The sequence below is a fragment of the Macaca fascicularis genome, chromosome 9 (assembly GCF_037993035.2).
Source record: "Macaca fascicularis isolate 582-1 chromosome 9, T2T-MFA8v1.1".
NCBI classification, from domain to species: Eukaryota; Metazoa; Chordata; class Mammalia; order Primates; family Cercopithecidae; genus Macaca; species Macaca fascicularis.
The window spans coordinates 109,946,273-109,960,588 of NC_088383.1; the positions used below are offsets into that span (position 1 = coordinate 109,946,273).

The 14,316-nt window shown below is 56.5% G+C and overlaps 2 protein-coding genes and 1 long non-coding RNA gene across 19 annotated transcripts in view; 2 read left to right on the top strand and 1 right to left on the bottom strand.

The window, feature by feature from the left end:
- Positions 1-7,517, top strand: TWNK (twinkle mtDNA helicase). 9 transcript variants are annotated; one of them, XR_012418131.1, is made up of 6 exons: positions 1-1,911; positions 2,103-2,135; positions 2,234-2,343; positions 3,209-3,430; positions 3,637-3,778; positions 6,304-7,517. XR_012418131.1 is itself a non-coding variant. In XM_005566225.4 (5 exons), the coding sequence occupies exons 1-4, from the start codon at positions 669-671 to the stop codon at positions 3,791-3,793; spliced, it is 1,749 nt and encodes a 582-aa protein (XP_005566282.1). In that variant the 5' UTR covers positions 1-668; the 3' UTR covers positions 3,794-3,822; positions 6,304-7,517. The 9 variants fall into 9 exon arrangements, 3 of the variants coding, with proteins under 3 accessions (XP_005566282.1, XP_005566281.1, XP_045217338.1); XR_012418132.1 differs by having other exon boundaries at positions 3,209-3,316; positions 3,637-3,822; XR_012418130.1 differs by having other exon boundaries at positions 3,209-3,316.
- LOC135965174 (uncharacterized) lies at positions 7,518-10,960 on the bottom strand. The gene is made up of 2 exons (XR_010578072.2): positions 10,780-10,960; positions 7,518-8,720 (listed from the first exon to the last, which is right to left on the bottom strand). It is a non-coding gene; the product is annotated as an uncharacterized lncRNA (long non-coding RNA).
- The window catches only part of LZTS2 (leucine zipper tumor suppressor 2), a 10,772-nt gene continuing 6,643 nt past the window's right edge, over positions 10,188-14,316 (top strand). For 3 of the 9 annotated variants that reach the window (XR_012418134.1, XM_005566222.5, XM_065521301.2), the window contains exon 1: positions 12,980-13,094. The gene's annotated coding sequence lies outside the window, so the exon portion shown is untranslated. Of the gene's footprint in view, positions 10,384-10,810; positions 11,074-11,717; positions 12,121-12,979; positions 13,095-14,316 lie in introns of those variants that run through there. The other 6 variants (XR_012418135.1, XM_005566223.5, XM_045361404.3 and 3 more) reach the window with 4 other exon arrangements.

Consider the following 14,316-nt stretch of genomic DNA (forward strand, 5'->3'; position numbering starts at 1 on the left):
GCTTCCGAGGTCAAGGCGAGCAGCGTGTGCTGGAAACTCACGTTGCGGGCTAAGTGGGAGAGACAAGAGTGGTAACCCGGGGCCGGGGACCGGCGCGGCGGAGCTCGGAGTAGTAGAGCGGAGTGAAGACACGGGGGAGGATAGAAACAGGCATTCCTTTGGGCCCGAGGATTGGCGGGAGTCGTGCTGGGTGCTCTCGCTGTGTTGAGGTCCCAGTGAGGGGAAGGAGCAGGGGAAGAGGGTCTCTAGTCGGGGTCCAGGGCAAAGGGACTACAAAAAGGATGCAGGTGGCTATAGAAATGAGGACGACGAGGAGATGCTGTGGAGGGGCGAAGTAGAGGGGAGAAGATGATGCAGAGAAACTGTATCAGTGAGGAACTGTGTAGAGGGTCATAGAGGTGAGGTGGTGGAGAGAAACTGTAACGGACCATAGAAGTGAGGGAGCCGTTGTAGAAGGACGTGGACGTGAAAGGGTCGTGTAGATGGGCATATGTGTTAAGCAGCAGGGTAGAGGAGTTGAAGAGGAGAAATTCATGGAGAGAAAGAAGGCACCTAGAGTGAGCTCTGCAGAGTGCTGCGTGGGTTATCCATAGAGTCTGGTCTAGTGAAGGCACGCTAACCAGGCACCTAAGGCATTTCAAGTAGTGACTTCCTACATTTGGCTAAGAATGTGGGCCCGCCTCAGAGGTGGGTACCCCCTCCGTATCTTGCTACCCCTGCGTGGGGAGTGGATGGGTCGGAGGGGCCTGCCCCGAAACTTGGCCCCAGGCCCTCTTCGCAGAAGATATGGGAAGGAGACTCTCCAAGCCTTGGAGATGCCAGTGTTGCCTGTAACTGCAACCGAAATCCGCCAGTATTTGCGGGGGCATGGGATCCCCTTCCAGGATGGCCACAGTTGCCTGCGGACACCGAGCCCCTTTGCAGAGTCTTCGCAGCTCAAAGACCAGACTGGTGTTACCACTTCCTTCAGCCTCTTCATTGACAAGACCACAGGCCGCTTTCTCTGCATGACCAGCCTAGCAGAGGGGAGCTGGGAGGACTTCCAGGCCAGCGTGGAGGGGCGACGGGATGGGGCCAAGGAGGGTCTTCTGCTTAGTAAGGCTCCAGAATTTGAGGACAGCGAGGAGGTCCGGAGGATCTGGAACCGAGCAGTACCTCTCTGGGAGCTGCCTGATCAGGAAGAGGTTCAGCTGGCTGATACAATGTTCGGCCTTACCAAGGTTACAGATGACACACTCAAGCGTTTCAGTGTGCGATATCTGCGACCTGCTCGCAGTCTTGTCTTCCCTTGGTTCTCCCCTGGGGGCTCAGGATTACGAGGTCTGAAGCTACTAGAGGCTAAATGCCAGGGGGATGGAGTGAGCTATGAGGAAACCACTATTCCCCGACCCAGTGCCTACCACAATCTGTTTGGATTACCACTGATTACTCGTAGAGATGCTGAGGTGGTACTGACCAGTCGTGAGCTTGACAGCCTGGCCTTGAACCAGTCCACGGGGCTGCCTACCCTTACTCTACCCCGAGGAACGACCTGTTTACCCCCTTCCTTACTCCCTTACCTGGAACAGTTCCGGCGGATTGTATTCTGGTTGGGGGATGACCTTCGGTCCTGGGAAGCGGCCAAGTTGTTTGCACGAAAACTGAACCCCAAACGATGCTTCTTGGTGCGGCCAGGAGACCAGCAGCCCCATCCCCTGGAGGCCCTGAACAGAGGCTTCAATCTTTCTCGTATTCTTCGTACCGCCCTGCCTGCCTGGCACAAGTCCATCGTGTCTTTCCGGCAGCTTCGGGAGGAGGTGCTAGGAGAACTGTCAAATGTGGAGCAAGTAGCTGGCCTCCGCTGGAGCCGCTTCCCAGACCTCAATCGTATCTTGAAGGGACATCGAAAGGGTGAACTGACGGTCTTCACAGGTAACCCTTTGAGAAATCACTACTTAGAGTAAAGGGGCAGAAGATCAGGTGACAAAAGCAAGTGGGTTTGGGCCATGACAGTGTTGAAAAGAAGGTTTGCCCCCTCCCCACAATTTTAAAGCCCTGACCTATGTCTTGGTTTCAAGGGTAGGACTTCCTCCCTCACCCAGGTCTGTTCCACCCCACTGCAGGGCCAACAGGCAGTGGAAAGACGACATTCATCAGTGAGTATGCCCTGGATTTGTGTTCCCAGGGGGTGAACACACTGTGGGGTAGCTTCGAGATCAGTAATGTGAGACTAGCCCGGGTCATGCTTACACAGTTTGCCGAGGGGCGGCTGGAAGATCAATTGGACAAATACGATCACTGGGCTGACCGCTTTGAGGACCTGCCCCTCTATTTCATGACTTTCCATGGACAGCAGAGCATCAGGTGAGACTCTCAGACTCCAGCCACCTTGCTTTCCCAGACATATCCCAGCACTCAGGAACCTTTGGTTCCTTTTCCAGCTCCAGTAGGAACTCCCCCATCTCCTTAGGTTTGGAGTTTTTCAAAGAATGAGGGCAGGGCTGGGCACAGTGGCTCATGCATGTAATCCCAGCACTTTGGGAGGATCACTTGAGCGCAGGAATTTGAGACCAACCTGGGCCATATAGGGAGACCCCCCTCTCTATAAAAAAATTTTTAAAAATTAGACTGGGAGGCCGGGCGCGGTGGCTCAAGCCTGTAATCCCAGCACTTTGGGAGGCCGAGACGGGCGGATCACGAGGTCAGGAGATCGAGACCATCCTGGCTAACATGGTGAGACCCCGTCTCTACTAAAAATACAAAAAACTAGCCGGGCGAGGTGGTGGGCGCCTGTAGTCCCAGCTACTCGGGAGGCTGAGGCAGGAGAATGGCGTAAACCCGGGAGGCGGAGCTTGCAGTGAGCTGAGATCCGGCCACTGCACTCCAGCCTGGGCGACAGAGCGAGACTCCGTCTCAAAAATAAATAAATAAATAAATAAAAATAAAAATAAAAATTAGGCTGGGCATGGTGGTGGCATATGCCTGTGGTCCCAGCTACTCAGGAGGCTAAAAAGTAAGAGGCTCACTTGAGCCTAGTAGGTTGGGGCTGCAGTGAGCTGTGATCACACCACTGCACTCCAGCCTGGGCTACAAAGCAAGACCCTGTCTCAAATAATAATAATAATAGAAGGGCAGAGGAGGCAGCCAAGAGAGTTTTCAGGATGCTAGTTCCTCTGCCTGGGGTGGTCTAGAGACAACTTGTCAAATTCCTTGCCTTTCCTCTTCCCAGGACTGTAATAGATACAATGCAACATGCAGTCTACGTCTATGACATTTGTCATGTGGTCATCGACAACCTGCAGTTCATGATGGGTCACGAGCAGCTGTCCACAGACAGGTGACATCTTCTCTTGTCTAGCTTGAGCCCGCTTGGACATACAACACATACTTCTCAGGCAGCTGGCCTCTAGGCACACACGCTGTGCTCTCTTATTTTCTGAGATATGTGCAGGCACGTACCACCCCCATGTGTATCATATGGAGGTGTGGGGTATGGCAGCAGGATGTATGGACGGGGATCTGAGTGTGAGTCCTTGGGTAGAGGGAGGTAGAGTGGATTGTGGTATTTTGTGGGGAGATGTGAATGAATCAAGAGTATGTGTATGTTCTTGTCCTTCTGTGTCTAATAAGCTCTTTGTGTTGTTGGGATGGGGGTAGGATCGCAGCTCAAGACTACATCGTCGGGGTCTTTCGGAAGTTTGCGACAGACAATAACTGCCATGTGACGCTGGTCATTCACCCCCGGAAAGAGGATGATGACAAGGAACTACAGACAGCATCCATTTTTGGCTCAGCCAAAGTGAGTGGCCTTTAGAGGAGCTCAAGCTTTGGAAAGTAGAGTGGGTAGGTGTGACCAGGGACAGCCCTTATTCAGCCTTAATCATCTTGACTGTCCATCTGGAACAGGCAGGAGGCAATGTCTCTGGGGCCATGACATGAGGAATATGTGTGCTGGAAATACAGACGCTCATAGTTGGTTCTTTGCTTTCCTTGCCCTCCAGGAGCTCACATCCTCTCCTGTGGGAAACAGTAACACAGTGATTGCAATTCAGTATGATAAGAGCTATGATAGGCAGCACAAGTATTTGGAGAGCAAAGAGAAAAGGTGTCTGAGTCAGCCTGGGACATCTGGGAGACTTCCCAGAGAAGGTGACAACAAAGGTTGGGTTGAGGTTTGGTAGACAATGGGTATTAGATGATCAGGTAAATGGGAGGGCCTTCTGGGCATCAGGACCAGCCCAATCCTGAAGCTTCTAGTGAATGCCTATTACATACGAGGCCTGGGCTGGGCACAGGGAATTCAGAGCAAGGAGCACAAATCATGTGCCATGATGGAACAAACATGGAGCTGGGAAAGAGAGTAATGTAGAAGTGGAAAAATGGCAGGGTACAGTGGCTCACGTCTGTAATCCCAACACTTTGGAAGGCTGAGGCAGGAGGATTGCTGGGGCCCAGGAGTTTGGCAATCTGAGCAATGTAGTGAGACCCTGTCTCTACAAAAATATTTGAAAATTGGCCGGGCGCGGTGGCTCAAGCCTGTAATCCCAGCACTTTGGGAGGCCGAGACGGGCGGATCACTAGGTCAGGAGATCGAGACCATCCTGGCTAACACGGTGAAACCCCGTCTCTACTAAAAAATACAAAAAACTAGCCGAGCGAGGTGGCGGGCGCCTGTAGTCCCAGCTACTCAGGAGGCTGAGACAGGAGAATGGCCCGAACCCGGGAGGCAGAGCTTGCAGTGAGCTGAGATCCGGCCACTGCACTCCAGCCTGGGCGACAGAGCGAGACTCCGTCTCAAAAAAAAAAAAAAAAAAAAAAAAATTTGAAAATTGGCCAGGCGCAGTGGCCAACGCTTGTAATCCCAGCACTTTGGGAGGCCAAGGTGGGTGGATCACCAGGTCAGGAGATTAAGACCATCCTGGCTAACACGGTGAAACCCCTTCTCTACTAAAAATACAAAAAAAAAAAATTAGCCAGGTGTGGTGGCAGGCACCTGTAGTCCCAGCTACTTGGGAGGCTGAGGCAGGAGAATGGCATGAACCCAGGAGGCGGAGCTTGCAGTGAGAGGAGATCGCGCCACTGCATTCCATCCTGGGTGACAGAGTGAGACTCCATCTCAAAATACACACACACACACACACGTGTGTGTGTGTGTGTGTGTGTGTGTGTGTGTGTGTGTGTGTGTGTGTATATTTGAAAATTAGCTGGGCATGGTAGCATGCACCTGTGGTCCCAGCTACTCAGGAGGCTGAGGTGGGTGGATTGCTTGAGCCTGGGAGGTTGAGGCTGCGGTAAGCTGTGTTCACGCCACTGCACTCCACTCCAACCTGGGCAGCAGAGTGAGACCTTGTCTTTTTTTTTCTTTTTTTTTGAGATGGAGTCTCACTCTGTTGCCTAGGCTGGAGTGCAGTGGCACAATCTCGGCTCACTGCAAGCTCCGGTTTCAAGCAAGTCTACTGCGTCAGCCTCCCAAGTAGCTGAGACTACTGGCACGTGCCACCACGCCCGGCTAATTTTTTGTATTTTTTAGTAGAGATGGAGTTTCACCGTGTTAGCCAGGATGGTCTTGATCTCCAGACCTTGTGATCTGCCCACCTCTGCCTCCCAAAGTGCTGGGATTACAGGCGTGAGCCACTGCGCCTGGCTGAGACTCTGTCTTTAAAAAAAAAAAAAAAAAAAACGAAAAAAGAATGGTCTCCTTCATGAGATGTGACATTTAGACCGAGACCTAAATGAGAAGAAGCTGAGGCTGAGTTGGGTGGCCCGCTGTGGAGAAGGAGAGGGAACAGCACGGGCAGCGTCTGAAACAGCAGCAAGCTTGTCAGGGAAGTGAAAGATTTGAGTGGCCCCAGCATTGTGGTCAGTAGTTCAAAGAGCTTTGGTCATGGGGGGAAGTACTTTTCCCTTTCCCTCTCCCATTCTTTTTTTTTTTTTTTTGAGACGGAGTCTCACTCTGTTGCCCAGGCTAGAGTGCAGTGTCACAATCTTGGCTCACTGCAACCTCCGCCTCCTGGATTCAAGTGATTCTTCTGCCTCAGCCTCCCGAGTAGCTGGGACTACAGGCGTGTGCCACCACACCCGGCTAATTTTTTGTATTTTTAGTAGAGATGGGGTTTCACCGTGTTAGCCAGGATGGTCTCGATCTCCTGAAATCGTGATCTGCCCACCTCGGCCTCCCAAAGTGTTGGGATTACAGGCGTGAGCCACTGTGACCAGCCCCTCTCCCCATTGTTAATCACTTCTCCCTGCCCTGTCAGCCTTCCTTTCTGCTTTGCTCATGTTTTCTTACTCCTGCTTTCCTCCTTCTGCCCCTCTGTTCCCCAGGCAAGCCAGGAAGCAGACAATGTTCTGATCCTGCAGGACAGGAAGCTGGTAACTGGACCAGGGAAACGGTATCTGCAGGTGTCCAAGAACCGCTTTGATGGAGATGTAGGTGTCTTCCCACTTGAGTTCAACAAGAACTCCCTCACCTTCTCCATTCCACCAAAGAACAAGGCCCGGCTCAAGAAGATCAAGGATGACACTGGATCGGTGGCCAAAAAGCCCTCTTCTGGCAAAAAGGGGGCTACGCCACAGAACTCTGAGATTTGCTCAGGCCAGGTCCCCACTCCCAAACAGCCAGACACCTCCAAGCGTTCAAAGTGAAGGCCGTGCAGAGCTGCTCACTGAAATGAGCCTGATAGGACAGGCTGGAGCATAAAACTCTGAGGGCTCCTCTATCCTGTGGTCCTGAGCTGTGTGCCCTTCTCAGTCTGAGGGGCCTAACCTAGAGCTGGTTTCTATAGTGAGAAAATTCAATGTAGCAGACTACTGAGAAACTACTGTGCTTCTCAGGCTTTCTTTGAGGTCCTGTATATACAGCACTGAAAAGAGAGAAAGGTCTCTGCCCCCATGCATTCTGGTGGAAGAGACAAGCAAGCAATGAACAAATAAGCAGAAAACCTAGTTTTAGTTAGTGAAGAATGCTGTAAAGAAAATATAAATGCGATAGATAGACTGCTGGCAGGCTAGTGTAGATAAGTGGTCTGAAAAGGTGACTAAGCCGAGGGCGTGTGAGCTGGGGCCTAAACAACTAGAAAGAGAGCGCCCTGTGAACATCCGGAGAAGGGGACCCAGGCAGAGAAAAGGAAATCCAAGCCCTGAGGTAGGAATGAGCAGGTCAGATTCAAGGCAGTAAGGTCAGGCCCCCTGAATCTTCAGGAGAGTCGGGGACTTCATGCAAAACTCCAGCCTAGGCTTTCAGAGTCAAAGGGCGATACAGTGGGTACCAAGCCCCTCTGCTCTCCACTTTGTAGAGCCTGGCATGAGGTGGCATGTACTAGAATTGGATCCTAGGTGCTTAGGCCTGCAACATCAGGGCCTCATGGGTGGGAGCTGCCTCGGGCTGGCTTGCTTGGCCATAGAGCCATGGGAGGAACCTGTCAGCCCGGAGTGCCTGCCACCTAGACACTGATGCTATTGTGTGCTGCCTCAAGACAGCTGGAATTAAGACATTTTGTAGAGCCTTTTCCAGTTTTACTAAAAAATTTTTCCATTGCTTTTGTTTCTGTGCTTTTTCTTATTCATCCACCAGGTGTCTCCCCAGTCCATAGCTGTATTTCCCTCTGGGGATTGGGAATGGACGGGTCCCTCCCACCGTTTGCATCCTCTGAGCAGTGGGCTCCCAAGGAAGCAGGGACATTAAAGGGCCTTCACCCCCTACCTCCCCTTTACATCTCCTCTTGACCTAGGGAAGACAAAATGGTCTGTTCTCATAGCTAACTTCCCTGAGGATCTTGAGTGATTACTGGCACAGGTACTCAATCACTGGGCCACATGCCTAGGCCCTGCCTGACTGGCCATTCCTCTGCGATGTGAGCCACTCATCTCTCAAGTGGACTCAACATATTCTGTCCACCCCCCATCCTTCTCCCTCCTGTACCCTTTCCATGTTTCTCATATGTTAATATGTGCCAGAACTCCTGGGGACTTGTGAAAAATGCAGAACCCAGGGCCCATTCTCCCCCCATCCTCCACCACATACGGTTCTCATTCTGGAGATCTGACGAGGGCTACAGTAATCCTCATTTTTAACAAACCCTGGAGGAGACTGTAAAATAGGTGATCCAGAGGGACTGTCAAAAGTATTCCTAAATGATGACACCTCATCTCTTGTCCTCTGATATCCAAAAGTCCTAGTTTCCCTTTGGATTTCCCTAAAAGAGTCGTGAGAATGCAAGATGTTCTGAGGGGGCTGGGGAGAATCCTTTTGTAAGGGTTGGGGGAAGGTTTCCTGCTCCCTTTGGATGCAGAGCTGCTTTGTCAGGCTGTTCCTTTCAACTTATAAAGGGGCTTCTGGGACTGGTGGAGGGGTCTGTGGTCTCTGCAGTGTGAGAACTCTGGCCACAAATGTCTCCTGAAACATCCAGAGCAAGGCTGCTGGAAAGCTGCTCTCTGTGAGGAAGAACCTGGGGGGTGGGGAGAGCTCCTCCAGGGCCTCCCTTCTTGGGGGTCTCTCCCAGACTGGCTGGAGCCAGGCTTCCCTAATCCCGCAGTAATCATTCCCAGCCGTTGACTGGTCTAGGCTTCATCCAGAGTCTGTAACACTGAACGGCAGCCATGCCTTCCAGAGGCACAATACCAGATCAGTCCTACCTGTAAGGATGTGGGTTCCACGTTCCTGTCTCCCTAGAATGCCTGGTGGGTTCTCAGGAGATCCTTTAGGGGTTTCCAGTAGGGGACCTTTGTGAGGTCTCTGTGAACTGGGGATAGAGGGATACAGACTTGTCTGTTTGTCTTGCCCCACCCTTCTAGTAGACATCCCCACACAGCACAAACCAGAAGGATGAGGTGGAGGGGAAGCTAATACTCTCCCCAGCCCCACCCCCTGCACAAACACATTCTACTCCATACCTGCCTTAAACACCCACATCATGATCGGGCCCAGCCTGTTCAGATCCCTGGATTCTAGAAAGCAGTGGGGGGTCCCTAGGGCCTGTGCAGATTCCCTGGGATAGGACTGGTCTGCCTACACCCAACTGGATGTTAAGAATCTCCCTGACTCACAGGTTCAGTGGATTGGGAAGAAAAAAAAAAATTCAAAAACATTTCCCCGAGAACTCAGGAAAGGCCTGGCTAAGCCAGGTCCAGTTGGATCTACAGCCTTGTCCTCTAACTGATAGTGTATGTCACACTTGGCTATGAGGGGGCAGCTTTGGTCCTCCAGCAGCTTCCTCTCTGCTGTGGATGGGTTTAATAATAAACAGCTCGGCCGGGTGTGGTGGCTCACACCTGTAATCCCAGCACTTTTGGAGGCCGAGGTGGGTGGATCACAAGGTCAGGAGTTCGAGACCAGCCTGGCCAATATGGTGAAACCCCGTCTCTACTAAAAATACAAAAATTAGCCGGGCGTGGTGGCACATGCCTCTAGTCCCAGCTGCTCTGGAGGCTGAGGCAGGAGAATTACTTGAACCTTGGAAGCTGAAGTTGCAATGAGCCAAGATCGCGCCCGCTGCATTCCAGCCAGGGCGACACAGCGGGACTCCGTCTCAAAAAACAACAACTCACCGAGGTCTCCAGCAGCCCATACGGCCCAGATACCTAAAGACCTTCCCACATGCTGCCTTGAGTGCCATGGCGGGAGGGAGCCCCTGGGGCCTCCCTGCAATACAGGCCAACTTCCTGTTTGTGCCTGTGGGTAGGATTTTATGAGTCTAAGAGAAGCCCAGTCATGCCCCGTGGGGGGTCAGAACCGGCAGGCCTGCTCACCTGGGCAGACACCTACTCTAGGGAGGGGGCTGTGCTGGTTCTGCTTGGGCAGCCCCACGCTGAGGTGTGTGCATGGTGGGGGCAGGTGGGAGCTGCTCTGGTGAAACTCGAGCCTCCTTTGTCTGATTCCCAGGGGTTTTCCCTATATTTGGGGATTGGGTCAAGAGTGGACCGGGTTGGGCTCCCAACGGAGCAGGGAGGGTGGCAGAGTCAAGTTCTATAGGGCAGCTTAGTTTAAGGCAGCCAGGTAGTCGAATTATCGGTCACGAGATGCTCGCCCCCTTCCCCACGTCAAAAACCAAATCCAGTAAACTGTGAAGGCGAAGGCCAGAGGGGCAGCCTCGGCCACCGTCGAGTCCCTGTGGGGCAGGGAACTGGGTAGGCTGTTGGTGGAGTGCGGGACAGACCACTCCCCTCCCTGGGTGGGGGGCGCGGCCTGAGCCGCCCCGCCCCGCCCCACCAGGTCAGGCCAGGCGGGCGCCCGGAGCCGGGAGCCGGGAGCCCGGAGCCGGGAGCCGGGAGCCCGGAACCCGGAGCCCGGAGTTCGGAGCCCAGAGTTCGGAGCGGGCTAGGGAGGCGGCGTTGTCGCGGCGAGGAGGTGGGCGCGCTGGAGCAGGAGCGGGGCCAGAGCTGGAGCCGAGGCGCAGGTGGCGCTGGGTGAGTGGTGGGGCCGCGGAGGTGCAGGAACTCCTGCTTCCCGCACATCCCCGCTCCTGAACGAACTTTCCGCTTCTGGGGAAGCTAGGGGTGGAGTGAGGAGGGGGGTCCGCACTTGGTGGGTCGCCCGCGAAGAGTCCAAACAGGGAAGCGACACGAAAACGCACGCCGACGGGCCCCAAACACGCGTGCACAGACCCACGCCCGCACTTGGGACACGCGAACACACATGCAGTCGGAAAGGACGCGCCCAGTTTTGTACCCTTGCACTCCCAGGGACAGCGCCAATCAGCCCGCGCGGACCCACAGCGGGCAGGGCACTCTGCGGTCGCGCATTGGGTGCGGGAAAGGGGCAGCCCCGTGACCGCCGACGGGGGCGGGCCGGGTGGGACGCACCCAGAGGTTCCTGCTTCCTGGCCGCCCACAGGTGAAGACGAAGACGTAAACAGGCGCCGGGCACGTGACAGCTCCGCACACCAGTGGCCTGTGCCCCCAACCCCACCACGAGGCCCGTTTGCTTGGTTCCAGGCCGGACGGCGTTCCATTCTCCTCCTGGAGCCGGGATAAGCCCTCTCCCAGGAACCGGAGCACAGCGCCCCCTGGAGCCGGGGCGGAGCAGGAGGGCCGGGCTGCTGGGCAGGGCTGGGGTTAACCTGGGCTCCTGTACGTCCTTCCCCCAGCACATTCTTGGTATCTGCATCCCCGAAGGTTTCGGAGACAGGCCCTTGATGGCAGTGGACAGCTGCCCCCGCCTATTCCCGCCAGCCCAGAGAGCAGCTGCCTGAGCGCCTGCGGGTCCCCTTCCTACCCTCACCTCCACTCCTTGCCGGAGTAGGAGTCTCCTCCCCCGCAGAAAATGCATGAGTGTAAACGCCCCCTCAATACCAGAGTGGGCCTAGACCCCTAGAAAAAGGAGGACGAGCCCCTGCCCCCAGGGAATGAGGGAGTGGGCAGTAGCTCGATGCCTTCTTCCCGCCCCACCCCCTACCCCTACACACACGCTGAGCCCAGCTGCCGCCTGAGCTGGGCAGGCTGCCAGAAAGGGGAGGAGGTTCTCGGTGCCCCAGGAGGCAGGGATCAGGGCAAGGCCAGAGGAGGGGGCTCTGTTGGGGAGAGGGTCTCAGTCTGTTCTTGTGAGGCTGAGGGTCTGGGGTGAGTCTGAGGGTGGCTGGGCTGTGTTTCCCTTTCCAGGGAAAAAGAAAAACAACCCTGTCCATGGAGCTAAAAATAGAGCTGAGAGCCGGCCAGGGCTGTGGCCTGGAAGGGGGGGATGCTCCTTCCTGGGGCCCGGGCGAGCTCTGGCAGGCCTTGGCCCTGCGGGGGAGGGGGTGGTTAGGGGAGAAAGGCTGTCTTTGCCCAGGGATGCAGGCATCAGCTGACCTGACCGGGTCACCGAGACCCCTAGGGGAAAGGCTGTGCGGTAGAATATTTGCGAAGCATGGCTGTAAGAAGTTGTCTGTGTGAGTGACTGTGAATAGAGGCTGTCAATGCGTGAAAGATGGTTAGGAGACTAAGTGCATTTGAGACAGTGACTGGGTGCGAAGGACTGCGGATTGTTGTGGAAGCCTGTGCCCAACAGGCCTGTGACACCGTGTCTGTGTGTGAGTTGGACTGGAAGATTATGGAAAGAAGGAACGCGGACCCACGTGACAGCTGAGACTGCTTGTGGCTGCGTGGTGAGGCTGCATGTGGGAAAGGTCGCGTGGGTGTTAGGGAGACTGTATTGTGTGCGAGAAGGTGAGAATATTTGCGACCTTGAGAAAGTGGAATGTTGTCTGCCGTGCGGCTCCTGTAGGTTTGGGCTGTAGGCTTGGACCGGTTTGCCCCAGTGATTGTTGGGGAGCCAGGGGCCGCTTCTCTCCGAGAAATGACCTCTGTCTTAGCAAGCGGTCCCGAGGGGAGGCTGGGGAGCACGGGGCCGCGCCAGAGGCCGGCCTGGGTTCGCGGGGAAAAGGGCACCGTGCCGGGGAGTGGGGCAGGGCCCGCGTGGTGGGGGGCGGCTGGGTGTGTTCTTCGAGCGGGCCGCCAGGTGGCGCCGCCTCTGCGAAGCCCAGGTTGCCGCCTCCAACCCGCCCCTGGTGGGGCAGGTGCGGACCCAGCCTCGGCCTCCGACTCGCGCTAGGGCGCGGGGCCCCGGCACCGGAGAGTGGGGGACGGCCGGTCGTCGACCTCTCTCGCTTGGGACTCTGAGGCTGAGAGCGTGTCAAGGAAGCTTCGCTTGGAGAAGCGGAGGGGGAGGGGCGGCCGCCGCCGTGCCGTGGCCCTTTGTGCTGGAACAATGACCAGCTGCCGCTGGCCCCGGGGCCCCGGCTGGGGCGGAGGGTGACCACCGCCGCCGCCGCGTCGAGCCGAACCGAGCCGCCGGACACGCAGTCACAAGGCGTCGGAGGCAGGGCTCCCGACTGCCGCCGAACAGCCCCTACGTGCGCCCCGGCCGATTCGCGTGACGCGGGTGCCTGCGCGTGTCCCTGCGCGTGTCCCTGCGCGTGTCCGCGTCCCGGGGCGGAGACGCCCCTCGGACCCTCCCCCGCGCGGCGCCGCCCACTCGCACTGGGCGGGGGCTGGCCAGGGCCGGGGGAGCCGCGGAGGCGGGGCCGGGCCGGGCGGCTCCGAGTGGCGGTACGCGGGCCGGGGCCGGAGCCGGAGCCGGGCGGCGCGCCTGTGGAGCGCTGGGGGCGGCCTAGGGCTGAGCATGGAGCAGCGCGGCGGAGGTGAGGGGGGGCCGGGTCTGGGAGGCGGCCTGGGGAGTCCCCAACTTCTGCGCGGTGGAGTCCAGCCGGGAGACAGCGTTCTCCAGACGCCCCCACTTTGTGGAAGGGGGGCTGGGTTCTGGAGGATGGATCGGGGGCTCCCGGCTTCCCGCCGCCGAATGGGAACTCGTGATCGCAGACTTGACCCCGCTTGACTGGTCCTTGGAGTTTGGGTGGCAGGGAGACTTTCCCCAACTCCAGATCCTTCGCCGGCCCTGAACCAGCTCCAGCCCTCAGCTCCCCTCAGCCCGCTAAAAGGGGGGTGCTCCTGGGCCAGAGTGATTGCTCAGGGAGTGCTGGGGAGAATGAGGGGTTCCCATCTCCCACAGCCACAAACGCATTTCTCAAAATGGAGCCTCCACTTGCCCCTCCTTCTCTCCAAGAGCGGGAGCCGGGCTGGCTGGGCCTGGCTTTCCAGACTCCTGGCTCTGGCTCCCTGGGCGTGTGGCTCTCAGGGCCCAGCTCTGTGGCACTTTGGACTTAGGGGCCCTCGGCTCCGTGGGGTTGGGGGCCCTGGCTCACTGGGTACGCCTGACTGTCTCCTTGTCGGCCTGACCCTCGGGCTTCTCCAAGTCTTTGTCTCTTTTGGGTCCCTGTCTTTCTCTGAGCCTGTCTCCTTCCTTCAGTTTTCACTTTCTCCGTGCTCGCTGAAGTGGGGAAATGCAACAGAGGTGCCAGCCCTTGGCCCCCTAAGAAGTCCTTTCCCCACTGTTCACTCCACGCCCTGGAGTGGGCCCAGAGAGGGGAGGGGAAGGGTTTTTCTATCTGCTATGCTGGGCGCTGGGATGTGTGGGGTGGTCTGAGCCCCCGCCCTGCAGAGGGGCCTGTGATCGCTCCCTGCGCCCGGCCTACCCCTCCCCCAGCTCCCCGCAGCTCCTGCCCCAGCCTGGACACCTCTTCCTGGTTCGCAGTATCTTTTGACTTGGGTGGGAAGGAAGGCGGTGGATTTAATGGAGTGCATGCGAGAAAGAAGGGGAACAGATCAGGCAAAGGAGTTAGATAATGTCCCACCTCTCCCCACATGGCAGAGAGGGAAGGAAACAGGCTCCCCCCACCAATGGGCCCTCAAGCCACCCAGGCTCCCACCACTCTCATACCTGCGTGCCCACGTTCACAGGTTCCTCTGCACACCCTGGTGCACTCACCTTCCTAGTCGCACACATACATAGGAGATCACACATAA